At 44.6% G+C, this 13,893-nt stretch overlaps 1 protein-coding gene across 1 annotated transcript in view; it reads left to right on the forward strand.

Annotated features, from left to right (window-relative positions):
* The window catches only part of LOC144933541 (uncharacterized), a 103,847-nt gene that overhangs the window by 12,010 nt on the left and 77,944 nt on the right, over positions 1-13,893 (forward strand). Inside the window, exons 3-4 of the mRNA XM_078858431.1 lie at positions 6,504-6,976; positions 7,865-8,053. Of these exons, the coding sequence (XP_078714557.1) occupies positions 6,504-6,976; positions 7,865-8,053 (662 nt within the window). The remainder of the gene's footprint in view (positions 1-6,503; positions 6,977-7,864; positions 8,054-13,893) is intronic.

The raw sequence follows: 13,893 nt of genomic DNA on the forward strand, positions 1-13,893 counted from the left end.
ACTTAAAAACACATGCTGTTCTCTGCAAGCTACATTTTATACAGTATGCGCTAACTCAAAATGCTTTACACGTAGCATTTCTCTCAGGACATTTTTGCTGGTGAATATTTGGAAACATTTAAACTCTCGTAAACTGTAAAATTCCTTTTTATTTATTATTGTACACCGAATAAAAGTATTGCAAGGTAGAGACGAACTATGCAGTATGCAAATTGCTGTCATTGCACGCCGCACCAATGTGTGGTCTGCCTGCCACTGTGCCACTTGTGCACTTGAGGCAAAGGGCACCTGACAATGCAGGTCCCTGTTTCTTGCAACGTTCCGTTGTCTGACGTGGAAAGGGCGTGCAGTTTGTGGGATGTCTGGATCTCGACATGAGGGACCAGGCCGACCTATGTATGGCCCGGTCAGTGCCTGCTGCTGTCTCCATTGGCTGGACAAATGACTTTTGAGTTCATGATGAGCCAATGCTGCTTTGAAGAATGTGCCACTCGTGCCTAGATTTTGTAGTTTTGGCATCTTACGTGCGAAACCTTGTATTGTATCTCTAAATGCGCCGGTAATTTAAGAAAGGAGAATTTATATGTATATGAAAAAAAAAATGCGCGTTGCCACCATTGTGCTTACAAGCTAACCTCAAGGAGTTGCCATTTTTAGCCTACACAATTGTCACGATCATTACGAACAATGGTTTATTGTTTTCTCTTACCGCTCCGTGGCCGTCTAAATCGCCGCTGCTCCCGTTGCTGCTGCTGGTGCATCCGTCGAGAGCGTTGTCCTCTTCTTGTGTGTCCATGACAGCCTGCGAGAGAGCGAGCCGAGGGCGAACGCACGTAGCGTGGTGCTTTTGCTTCTTCCTCGCATCAAAGCTTCCCAAATCCATCCACCCACCCAACCCTTTCTGGCTCGCCACTGGCTCACGCCGTCGGCATTTCGGTTCGCCTAGGCTCGTCGTGACAGATCGCCCCGTCTCTCACTCGACCCGAATGTATGCAATTCTTCGAAGTTACTGCAGCGCTTTGCTCTTTTTTGTTGTTGTTGACGTCGTCGTTGCTACTGCTTCGACCCGGTGGAACCTCTACTGCAATACAAAAAAGTGTGCGCAACGCCGAAGCCGAGAAACAACAACAGTTTTTTTTAACGTCACGAAATATTCACGTCTATCAAACATGACCACAGAGTTTTTTTTTATTTTAATACGAAATCTCTTATGTTCTCATGCTTTCAAAGTTGCCGTCCTTTTGAAGTAATAAACTCCTTGCCTTGATTCTGCTCATTGAACCTGGCGGAGAGTTTCAAGTCCAATCCAACACATTCAAGTGGGCATTGTTCTTATATATATCAGAATTGTAATAACAAAAAACAAATCTCGCAACGTAACGCATGCTACAAGCATGCAAGGAGAAGTGATCTCTGAAACGTAGACTCGTAAGCTATAAGCAGAGTAATGCACCCAAGATTTAACTGCTCCACTGTGCAAGAGCACGTGGCATCAGGTGCAAGGAGCCCTCCTTTCCGTCCTGTGACAGAGTTAATCTACCCTCGCACAAGCCAACATTCCCTGCAGTTAATGATCCTTTCTCGTTCCATAGGCTTGCAGGCCCCACATCTCTCAAGCCACAGACTATTAATCATTCGTCAACAATCGTTAAGCTGTTGGTCGATGCTTTGACACGTGTGTACGTTTGCTCGTTATGTTGGAACTCAATGCTTATCACTGTTTATATCAAGTGCTTTTTTTTAAAACCTACAAATGCATTTATATTTTTGTCCATGCGGGTGTAAGTTGATGCAGTTTGAAGTGCTAAGTCAGGGGAGTTATATAATTTGCGTCGACAGTTTTAAAATGTAGGACCATCACGTGAAAGTCGCGCGCTCCCATTTAAAAGCTGCCCTGCTCTTGAACGGATCTCAGAAGCAGTTATCTGCTGTCCACTTCTCCACGCTCTCTTGCTCTCCACCACCACGAAGGGTTGCGCTACTCTGCTATACTTCTGAAATTTCTCCGTCTCATTACGTGACATCGATAGCAAGAGTGGGATAACATTGGGGGAAAATGTGTATTTATTTTCTGAGCTCCTAAACGCTGGACCAGCTGTTTTCAAAATAGAACGCTTGCCTCTGTGTCCTTGTTGATACACATTGCGCTGTCCTTCAAAGGAAACGCCAACTCTCCTTCTCTCCTGTGTCACCTGCTCGCGAGCGGGAGAGATTCCACTGCTGCAGAAAGTCGATTTTTCCTGATTTCACACCTCTACGCTCCACAGTTCTGAGTAACATTCCCCATAATATGAAATGGGTCTCCCTATGAACACACTTCATAAATAAGAATATAAATGGTATTTTATAAACTATAGATACTTCTTAAGTCGTTTACTTTGTCTATTCAAAGTACCAGTATATGACTCTTGTGCAAACTATTTCCATTGTCTAACCTTGTTAAAAAAATGTATTTGCCCTTGTTTCACACATTCTCAAGATTATATTTACCTTTTGTCATCGGTTAAGCCTAACGCATTACTTTTAAAAAGCTTTCGGGACTTTTATCATACATCTCAAATATCAAGGACTGCAGCTACGTATATTGTGTGTGGGGGGCTGGATGGAATGCTGGAAAGTTTGTACATTGCATCAGTCGCTCAGCAGGTTTAAAGATCTTGTTTGTGCGTGCGCTTTATGCACATGGTATGCACTCTGAATGGTGTGCGTGGTATGTTTATTTTGTTGTTGTTGAGGAAATATACAGAGTGACTCGTTAGGTTATTGACGTCACTTAATAAATACGGAGATTAACTGAAATATGATACATTTTGAGGAATGGCTATGTGCATGTGATACCAGTATTTTATTTACACAGGACTGCTTCTTGCCACAGCACTTCTCTCATAGCCACTCCCTGAGTTTGTTTTATTAGGCTTGTTAACCCAGGAGAGCCTCACTGAGTCTCATAACTCTTTTTCAGGAGGTTCCTGCCAAGCTTTTGCAGTGCGTACGGTGATTGAGTAATTCGCAGGTATTTGTTCAAATTTGGACCAATGACCGTTAGTGCACAATGGGACCTACTGTTGTCAAACATTTCAGGGAATCTGCAACGTGCATTGGTGGACGGCGCGTAGCATCGTGACGTTTAATACCCACAACGCAACACAACGCAGTATTAATGTGGGGCAGCCACTGGATTCGAACAGCGAATCTGTGTAGCAAACGCCAAACACAACCGCTTAGGCTGCCCAACGTAGCTTGTTCACTAGATAACTCATCCACGCATCGAAAACACAAATTCCCTCTGGCTTTCGTGGTGACTCACTATTAGGGCCTATATGCATTTGATGTTAATGTAGAGTTTGTTTAATTCTACGTCTAATTGTCACATCGTTATGCAAAGTCTAACAGACATACAGCACTCGTTTCGCATGCAGTGTACGAGAAAACTATTTTCAATAAATGAGCTAATTATGCAATCTTAAAGGTGTTTTATTAACATGACATGCTAAGACGATATGCCACATATATTCTCACCCTCACAGTTGATTCTGTACGTTTGCAGCTGGTAGGCACATGTGTTAAGTGCTTCTGAATACATTTCCACACATGCGGGTATGTGTGTGTGTGTGCACATGCGTCGTTGTGTCTGCGCCGTGAGCCGTCGGTCCTGTTAGTGCCACGTAAACTGAATGGTACACGCAGTGCCAGGAAAAAGGCATCTGTCTTGCTGGAGTGTTCCTGGGTACGGGTTGACAGATGAGGCTTTGACATGGAGGGGGGCACGTGCTCCACTTTCCGTCCACTTAATCAGAGAACCGGGCACTCGGTAAGACGACTGTGGCGTCTTGTGCTTCTTCCGGCCTGGCCCAGGATAAAGTTGCTGGCTGGTTTGGCTGATGGATTTTATTGTGTGCAGGTATATTACCAAGAACTTCGGGTTATTCAGAAATATTTGTTTAACAAGCCTTATTCCTATGAAGAGACCCAGAAGGTCGAAACCGGCGCTGATTTTGCTTGCTTAAACATATGCTGCTTGCTAATATTCGTTTGGAAAGCCAATAGGCTGATGGACTAAAAATACCTGTATGTACATGTGGAGACACGGAACAGAGTTCTGTTTAAATGTGCCTTTACACAATGCTCCCACGGCAACGCATAATGAGTTTGTGTGCTGATTTGTGGTCAACTTTTTGCACTTTGAGGCATCAGTTACATTGATGGGAGTTTTAATGTCCCCACGTGGCTAGTGAGACCCATAGGAATCTCAAAACAATTGCTCGCTTATTTTAGCCTGCATGACAAACTTGAGCCTTACGTTGACACCATAATGCTTGATACGTTCCTGAGTGAACTCTTTCCAATGCCGTGTCTTTACAGTGAGCACGCGAATGTGGTGGATGTGGTAAACCTGGCTGCAGAAGCATCGTGCAAACTGTTTAACCGCTGTCTTGAGGGCTGTCGTCTTTTTCTAGCCAACCTCGTGGAATCGTATTTCTGTTGATGGTTTGCCATGACATTTTCTTTTTTTAAACAGTATAGCATTTGTAAATATCAGGCATTTTAGAGGAAGCCTGGCAAGAAGCATGCATTCATCATGCAGCGTTTATAAAGACAACATGTCTTCCTCACAAACCACATGGGGGTTCGTGTTGTTAAGAAAACGATCTAAAGTGCAGATTCTGCACGAGTACTTTACTACCTGTCCTGCACCGCCGATGAGCACGGTTGGCTACGTACGGCGTGAAAGAAGTTCAACGTACATACATGGAAGAGTCATTTTGTGAATTCGCTGCTTGGTGAAGGTCTTCCTATGCTGTGTCATTCATCCCACCACTTCTCATTACCAGATAATTGATTTGTGCGTTGGAAACACAAATACACTGGAGAATTCTCGAAATGCAATGCAGTTGTATTAAGTTATGCTGACTATCTATCGTGATAAGTACTGTCAAAGGAACATAAATTGTATATTGCTTTCATTTTATATGTCTTTATGCAAATGGGGGTGTGTTTTTCCATGAAGTGGCAGTGACTGTACGAAGGAATTCTTAAAAATATATATATTTCAGTCAAGATTGAGTTCAAATAATCTACAGAACAGGCATGTATGCCATCTGGGTGCAATGGGAAAAAAAACAACGTACGTATAATTTTATTTTGGCATCTTTATGGCACCGAAACGACAATAAAAGGACAGTCCTTGAAAAGAGTGGTTTCTATCCATCGCGTAGGGAGGCAAGGGGATTCAAAGGAAGGCCGGCGGAGGCTTTCGCGAGGGAGTGCTTCACGTTTCTCGAGTGACAATCCCCGCCACGGCGGCGGCGTGCCCTCTGACGCTGATCCTGTCTCTGTGAAGTGCCTGGTGTGCTGTTTGAGCATGTGCAATACATCGCACTCTACTTTGTTGCTCGCACTTTAACTCAGCACATCCGAATGTTCGTTAAAATACAGCCCATTTTGACGCCAGTTTTATGGAGAAGAAGGGGGGGGGGACAGCCTTTTCTTTGAGGCCTCCATTTAAACAGTGTCCTCTTTTCACCCCCCCCCCCACTGACAAAGTAAGCCATTGCACAGTAAAATTGCCCCCGTTCACTTCCCTCCCCTTGCTGCATGGCGGGTGAGACGATGGTGGAGATTTCACCTGGCGCGGACAATTTAGCCGTGTAATGGTTGCTTTTTATACATTTTCATAATGACTGTGTCGAGGACACGAAGTAAATTTCGTACTGATTTGAGAATCCTGATGCTCGCGTGGAAGTATATTGCAATGAAGTGGGTTAGCTGGTGTTGCTTATGGAAAACTGGCAGCATGGGGGTTGTTGAAGGTCTGAACAAAACTGAAAGAGCCATTGATAGTTCTCACAAGGCATGATTTTGATGCCATTTTTATTTTACGCTTTAGTTTGTCTTTCAGTAAGAAGAAGAATATTGGTAGATGTTGGCACAGCACTTTCCCAAATATATAAAAATGTATCGCATCATATAAAATGCTACTTACTCCAAAGTTTACATCATGATTGGACTTGTGTTTGTTAGTTTAACTCCAAATATGCGCAATTCATAATTCTACACATTTGATAAGAAAATCAACAATTTGTTTCAATAACCGCTTTGGAGTAGCAACAACGCTATATAAAGCTACTACATCAATACGTACATGCAACATTTGTAACGAGCTGGCTGATAACACACCAGTACATGTAATATGGTAATGTCATGTGATATTTGCGTTATTTGTTCCTGCTGAATGACATGAGGTAAATTTTTTTCAGAATGGCTGAAAGGCTGCCCCTGCTCTACATTTGATAATCCATCTTTCTTTATTTCACGTTAACAGTGCGTGGCAAATAGACTTAATATTCTAGACGTTGACTGCGGTGCAAGATTCCTCCCGTTTTGTCAGGACAAGTCGCCATTCAGGAGGCGTTGGGCAGCCTGCCGAGGGAACTAACCCGGGGCTTCTATTCCCGTGTGCGCGCGTGTGCGTGTGCGCGCGTGTGCGTGTGCGCGTGCCGCAGAGAGGCGACGCCTCGGTGAGGAGGTAACGCCACTCGCCCTGAGCCGGCAGCAAAACAGCCGCGAGACGCCTCCTCCCCCCGGGCCCCGGCCAATGGCCCGTGTAGACTCGCGCCTGGAGCGGCCCAGCTCCGAGGAGGAGCTGGAGAGCATAATCACGGCACGCGAGCGAATGGCTGTGGCCGCCCCATTGTCTAGCGTGCCGGGCTGCGCCGTGCTGCCGAGTGGCGGTGCGGGCGCGGTCGCCGCTGTTGCCGCTGCTCCTGCGGCTGCTGCTGCTGGCGGCGGTGGAGGAGGAGGCGGTGGAGGAGGTGGCGGTGCCATTGGCTTCGTTGCCGCTATGCCGGAGAAACGGAAGTGGTGCCAAGTCGGGGCTGGGAGGGCCTGTCAACCCGAGAGGGCCTCGTCCAGTGACGAAGAGGTCAAAGATCTGTGCACCAGCAAGGCGTTCCGTCCGATACAACAGAACGGACAGGTGAGGAATGGGATTGCGTCTGGGTGTGCACGATAAGGATCAGTGCGCCGGGTGGCTATGGCTAGCGAGTTGACATGTGAGGAGCTCAGGCGGTGCATCTGCCAGTCATCTCGGACAATTATATCATAACATGCCATGGTGGCGAGATGTTAACTACCTCGCCTGTTATACAGGACGTCTGGGTTAGATCCCGACACTGATGCCTGAAAATGTTGTTTTCATGTTCTCTCCGTGGTAGCGTGGATTATTCTCAGGGTTTTCCGGTTTTTAGCTCCATATTTAGAAACATGCATTTAGAGTTTTTGGCTGCTATTAATTTCCACATGATAAGCCACTTTGTTGAGCCTTCATTTGTGGCTAGGTCGATTCTGTAAAAGAGCTAAATAGCTCAGTGGGCCTTACATGGTAAAATTTAAATTGTTTCGTTTATATTTTTTCATGTTTAACACCTGGGCCCATCCTGTGGCATCCTACCAGTGAGCCTTTGACACTTGATGTACCTTTAAAGTGCACATATCCTGGCACAAGCACTGTGGTGATTATCAGTGGTTGTTGTTATGTGTATACGGTGTGGAGGAAGCACAGCAAGCAGAACAAATAGAGCAGCACCACTCCACATCCGCTTTTAAGTTAGAACGTTTACCTTCATTCAGGTTCAATCTACACCCGATATCCGCTCTATATTTAAGTGTATATTTCTGTCCCCCCACCCTGTGACTGTGGCTCTACTTTTCTGCGCACAAACGCTATACACGTTACACACGTGCACACGCGCACACGCACACTATATATAAACACAAACCCCATACACCACACACCACTTGCACGTGTCCAAAAACAACAACAACACCTGCGTGCACGCCCTCGTTTGTCGTGCGCACGCGGCAGGACTGTGCGAGCCCCTTGCTGTTCAGCGCCTCTCCGCCACGCTGCCTGCAGCCCGTCGTGTGGAGTCCACGTGGCGCTCGCCTCACCCTCTCAGCGCTGGACCAGGCCTCGCCGTGCAAGAGGCACAAGCAGGCCCTGGCGGAGCAGCACACCCGCCGGCCGAGCCTCGACTTCGAGAAGATGCAGCAGGTGCGTGCGTGCGTGAGCGTGAGCGTGCGTGCTATGCCCGCTGTCGTATTTAGGGACGTATCGTACGAGGAAGAATATCTCCTAGTACCTGAAGAGAGGGAGAACTAGACGAGAAAGCATAACCAACGAATACGTTGTACTTGCAATATCTGCGGGAAGGCTGTCCAGATTTCTCAAAATGGCAACCTCAAAGAGAGGCAGAGGATCTTTGGAAAACCAGGACAAGTGTGGCAACCCTAGTCATATAAATCCAAATACAATTTGGATTCATATAGTGTCTGAATCTGGCCGCAGCTGTACATATGCTAAAGAGGGAGTAAATCATAGGTAGTGGCATATAATTAAGGTCTTGAATTTTCACTTTGAAGAAAGGCGAGGAGTGGACAGCACGGATGGCTGGGGTAATAAAATTGCTCACTATGGGACAGCCAAATTTGCAGACATGGATGCAGGTGGTGTGTGGCGTTAGTTTTAGTGCATGACCGAGCTATCGACCAAAATTTGATTGCTGGCCATGGTTGATGTCGGTGGAAAGTGATTTCTCAACTGGTCCTGTGCCTTCCCTAGGTTGACTCAGCCTTCTAGAGGAGTATATGGTGCGCACTGGCTAGATAAAAGTGGCTGTGCATGGGGTCTGGCCACACCACCCCCTCGTGTGCGCTGCCGACATCAAAAGGTGCTTGGTAACAGCACTTGCCTGAACAGTCTATACGGCTAATGGGGATCTTTGACTGCTTCGTGTAAGATTGGACTGAGAATGTGCTTTTTGGAAAAGCAATTTCAGTCCCAGAGCACTCTTCTTGTACACAGCGGCATAATCAACGTGTCTCATGTGTGTATACAAATAAAAGCTGCCAAAAGCACCATTTTTATGGGCCAACCCGAGGTGAACTCGGAATTTATCCCTCCCGTAGCGATGCATATTTCTGCAGTATTAAGTGACCAATGATGTTTCTTCGGTAAGTGTGTACGGGAAACTCCTGCAAGATAACCTTCTATATTTATTGTTTAATGCCCTGCAATAGCACCTGGCCGTTTCAGAAGCGCAAAGGTCATGCACGGGATTGTTTCCAAATGAGTGTTTTTGTGGCAAGCGGAAAATAAGCCATGTCAAGTAAAGCCTTTATCTTCCCTGAGTGATTGAATGAGGATAAGAGCACACATTTAACCCATAGCAATGAGCTACTGTATAATGCCTTCTCTGCATTTATCTTTACAAACAATTGAAACGGTATTAAACTTATAACACAGTTTTGTTTTATGGGCTTGTGACGAGTTAACCTTTGACGGCATTTTTAATATCGAGATCGCCTGTAGGCATGAATCACTTGGTAAAAATGTAACCCTCATACTGGACTCGACACCTGAAGATTTGATTTAATTCCTGGCGATACAGTAAATGCAGCGTGAATTGTTCTGTTGTTCAAACACCTATCAGGCTGTTGTATCCCAGGGTTAAAGTTCGGGCAGGGGGTAACAGAACCCAAACGCACATATGCCACGGCGTTATTTACCCAGTCATGGAAATCCAACACAACGCAAAGATCAGACCAGGTGAGGTCACAAGGAACGACACAGAAACCCAGCATTGTTTGCCTGGAGAGGAAAATCCTGTCCGTGGAGTCTTTACTTCATGAAGAAACAGCCTCTGGCGATATTGCACTGTTCTATCACACAATTCACATTTTAAAGGCCATTGGATTTGTCACTAAGATGGAACATTATAAAAAGTCAACGTGTTAAAACTCAAATGTTGGAAGGGCCGTTGACCTCCAAAAGATTAATGTCACATGCTCAGGATAAATAACTTTCCCTGTGGCAATGATATCTGCTATTTTTGTTTTAAATGTCAACCTGCTGTTCCATGCCAATTAGTTTCACATAATGTCACATGCAACGTGGGGTGAAACTCGTTGCAGTTAAAGGATTTCTGATCTATTTTTAATGAGATATTTATTTAATGAGCAATTTCCAACTTTTACAAATATCACCCGTGCAGTGCGATTGCAGGTTTTGCAATAACTATGTGAAGCACCTGTTGCTTGTTCTCGCGCTTAGGTAACATTGTGTTAACATAATTATCGAAGCTTAACTGTACAGGCAATACGTATGACTTTCACAATTGCAGTGCTACGTGGTATGTGTTCTGCGTTGGCATGTTCAATTGCATGCCATTCCCACATGTTGCGCTCAATAGGTTTAATGGCAGAGGGCTGGCCTGTCATTGCTTGTGATGCATCCTGCACATGTAATCCAGATCTCCTCATCCCCTGGAGCATTTGAAGGAAAACTCGGCCTTAAATTTATAACACATTACTTGCGGGCTGCGTTTCTGTGACCACTATACATTCTATAACGGTTCATCTCCTTCCCATCTCTTTGGAGCAATTTTACTGTCCGCTGGGAAAATGGAAATGAGTAGATAATAATTACGATTTTCTAGCTTGCAAAAAAAAAGTATTTATAGGGAGAGTCTTTCATGAAAGTTATTACATTGTCACACTTTGAGTGTACGGTGCATTGGAATATAATGGGAAATGTAGGCCATCAGCCCAGTGCAGTCATTGCTGATTAATGGCTTGCTTGGCAGAGCACTGTTTATGAGCACTGAATTGGAGGTCTGTTTCGCTCACGTGGTCTCACGTATGATTCAATGCTTCGGGGAACAGATAGTTAAATTGCAGCAATTTTTGTTTTCTGAAATTGGAAGGATATTGACCTCTTATATGAGGTGAGGGTAAAAAAAGAATAATTGTGTGTCTGTGCTCTGTATTTGCATTGCCTACTTATAGGGAGGGGGTAGGGGCTTGAACACATTTGATTTTATTTTGGCATTGTTAGTGCATCTGTCAAACATTTAAATTACACCTACGTGACACAAGTTTGCGGATTGCATTTTTCCCATTATCATTGTTAGACGTAAAATTGCGTTTGAATTATATAACAGCCACCACTGTCCCTGCAGAAGAGGACCTCGTGGAGTGTGTTAAGGTGTTTGTTCCGTCGAGATGTGGTGCGGTCTTTTATTGTGTGTTTGTCTGGGTACGTTGTTGTTTCGTTCTTTTTTCGTTTGATATGTCTGGTAGATATTACACAGAGGCTTTATTTTTTGTCATTTTGGCAGCTATGCTTGAAAGTTAAAACCAACGAGTGATATGTTGACGCTCCGATCTCGAGTGACCACCAAATTAATTATAAATGAGAATATTAGGTGGTTTAAAAAAAAAAATTCTGTTACCGATTGGATAATTTTTATATTATGATGATTGCAGATGTATTTTGCACTCTATACCACGTTTGGGCGGGCGATGGTGGCGCACGCCTGTAATCCAGCACTGGAGGCGAGGGTTTGTGGATCGCACAAATGTCGGGAAACTCCCTTCCTCTAGGTGTTGAGGAGGTGCCGTGCCTTGACTTACCAGGAGAAGGCGGTGCAATAGATATGGACTCCACCTGTTCCATCTCTATAGGATACTGTTGTTGCTCACTCGCACGCGTGGGTTTTCTCTGGGTGCTCCGATTTTCTCCCACGTCGATTGGCGGATCGCACTTTAATATACAGAGGACCGCAGAGCTTTGGAGGGAATTTGGTGTGGGCTCTCCGATTTCACTGTGGTTCCTCGCGCCTCTGAGTTGTTGTCTTTCTTGGAGAGTAAGTGAACGCTGTGCAGCGCATTACAAGTTGAAATTAGTATTATGTTTATATTGTGTAAGTGACTACAGAATAAAACAACTATTTGTACACGTGTACCCACATGTGCGTAGGTGTCCATTGGAGTATAACGCTAATAGGCCAAGTTATTTTTAATCTTACATGTGTCTGAATAGTGACTTGGGAGCATTTATATAGCACGTTACTAATGGCAGGATTTAATTTTACACTGTGTTAGCAGCACTTCAGTGGGAAAAGGTGTTTGCTTACTTTAATATGCTGTCATGTGATGGAGCTAATAAGAATCCAGCAAGAGTTATTACACTCCAGTAAATGTATGCTGCAATCTTTCTCCGTGCCAAGTGGCAGGCAGTCTCACAGTGGCTTCAAACCCTACCTATCAGCCTCCACACTTATTGCCTTCCACAGCAAAAGCATACTCCCCCATAGGCATGCAGAGAATATTTGGTTACCAATGGCATGGAAACCGTCTCATATTGCCCATTGCAGTCCATCTACTCCAGTCCAACAGGGAGGATTTTCTCGAGGGGGCAATGATTCTACCCCCCCCCCCCCGCTATTACATCTGAGATATATGCATGGAAATCGTATAGATTTTTGCACAAGTTATTTTGTGTATTACCTTGAGCTTAACAATCAATATTAATCGAAGAGCTGATGCATCGTTACATGAATGCTAAATTCAGTTGCCCTCCACATACATTCTTGGACACTCGGTGAGCGCGTCCAACTACAGTAGTAGGCCAATCAGGTATTGAGATTTACGGCGCGAGTGTGATTGTGTTCATATCACTTTACCGAAAAAACCTAAGAATATGAATCCTTGCAGTCACGAAAGCTTCAAATCTAGAATGTGATTGTGTTATCTATCCTGGCATTGTCCTTGAGGGTTATGCAACATATTTGCTTTATTTAAAACAAAAACTCTACAACTCTTTGTCAGTCAACTGCTGGATGAAGGTCTTCCCACTCCTAAGTCGTACTTCACCGTCGCTGGTCAGTGGGGGTTGGCGAAGAGTGAGGTACGCTGACGACTGCTTCCGATATCGCTCGCCACTGATGTCGGATACGGCTAGGAGGCCAACTCATTTCACCTCGTTCGGTGTTTTTCGAACTGTTTTGTCCTGCAGACCACTCGGCCTGGTGACAAAATGCATTCACATCACTAGAAATAACATAATTATTCATATTACGGGAACGTAATTTTTTACGCAGTTCTATCCAATGCACTATCCAATGCTCTATCCAATGTACTATGCAATGCACAATCCAATGCACTACCCAGTGCACTATCCAATGTATTATCCAATGCACTATCCAATGCTCTATCCAATGTACTATCCAATGCACTATCTAATGTACTACCCAGTGCACTATCCAATGTATTATCCAATGCACTATCCAATGCTCTATCCAATGTACTATCCAATCAACTATCCAGTGCACTATCCAATGCACTATCTGCTATGCCATTGCGCTCCCCCATACTTGTCTAAGAACTATTTAAATGCGGTGCACACGGTTTTGTTTGAATGCAATGCAAATACTGAACCTGAATGAGTCAGCTACTCACAGGACAGTGCACACATACTTGGGCTGTTATATAAAGAGAACAACGCAATATAATAACAGATTTGTTGTGTTTTTTGTGAAGCTCTCTTTCTCTCTCTCTCTCTCGAGAGAAAGAGAAATATGTTTGGGTTTGGTGGACATAAACATTGTTTTACTTTAGGCCTAGGCAATGACATAATTTTGTCACACACCCTTTGAACTTGTGCGAGATGTTGACTCAATTGGTAGATAGTGCCGAGCGCGTGTTTTGAGATGTTTGATGTGCCTCTGAACGTTCGGGGGCCAGGTGATGGAAAATAAAATGGCAAACATATGAAACGCCACCAGTCACGCACATCTTCAAAGCAGAATAGGAACTTGACTCTGCTGACATGCATACTGGAGTTCCATAAAACCTGAGCTTGCATTGTCAGGTTGTGGAGCCTATAAATAGACAATGCAGAAAGACACAACATGTTCTTGCACTCGCGGTTTTAGAATGTCACGGATCTTGATTAGAGTGTCAATTTGGCAGACAGCTTTTTTCCCCTTTGTTGCAATCCGAAACTTTATATGAGTGGTCAATAAAGGGAATTCATAAACAGGTTCTACAAAT

Source organism: Lampetra fluviatilis, chromosome 7, assembly GCF_964198595.1.
Source record: "Lampetra fluviatilis chromosome 7, kcLamFluv1.1, whole genome shotgun sequence".
NCBI lineage: Eukaryota > Metazoa > Chordata > Hyperoartia > Petromyzontiformes > Petromyzontidae > Lampetra > Lampetra fluviatilis.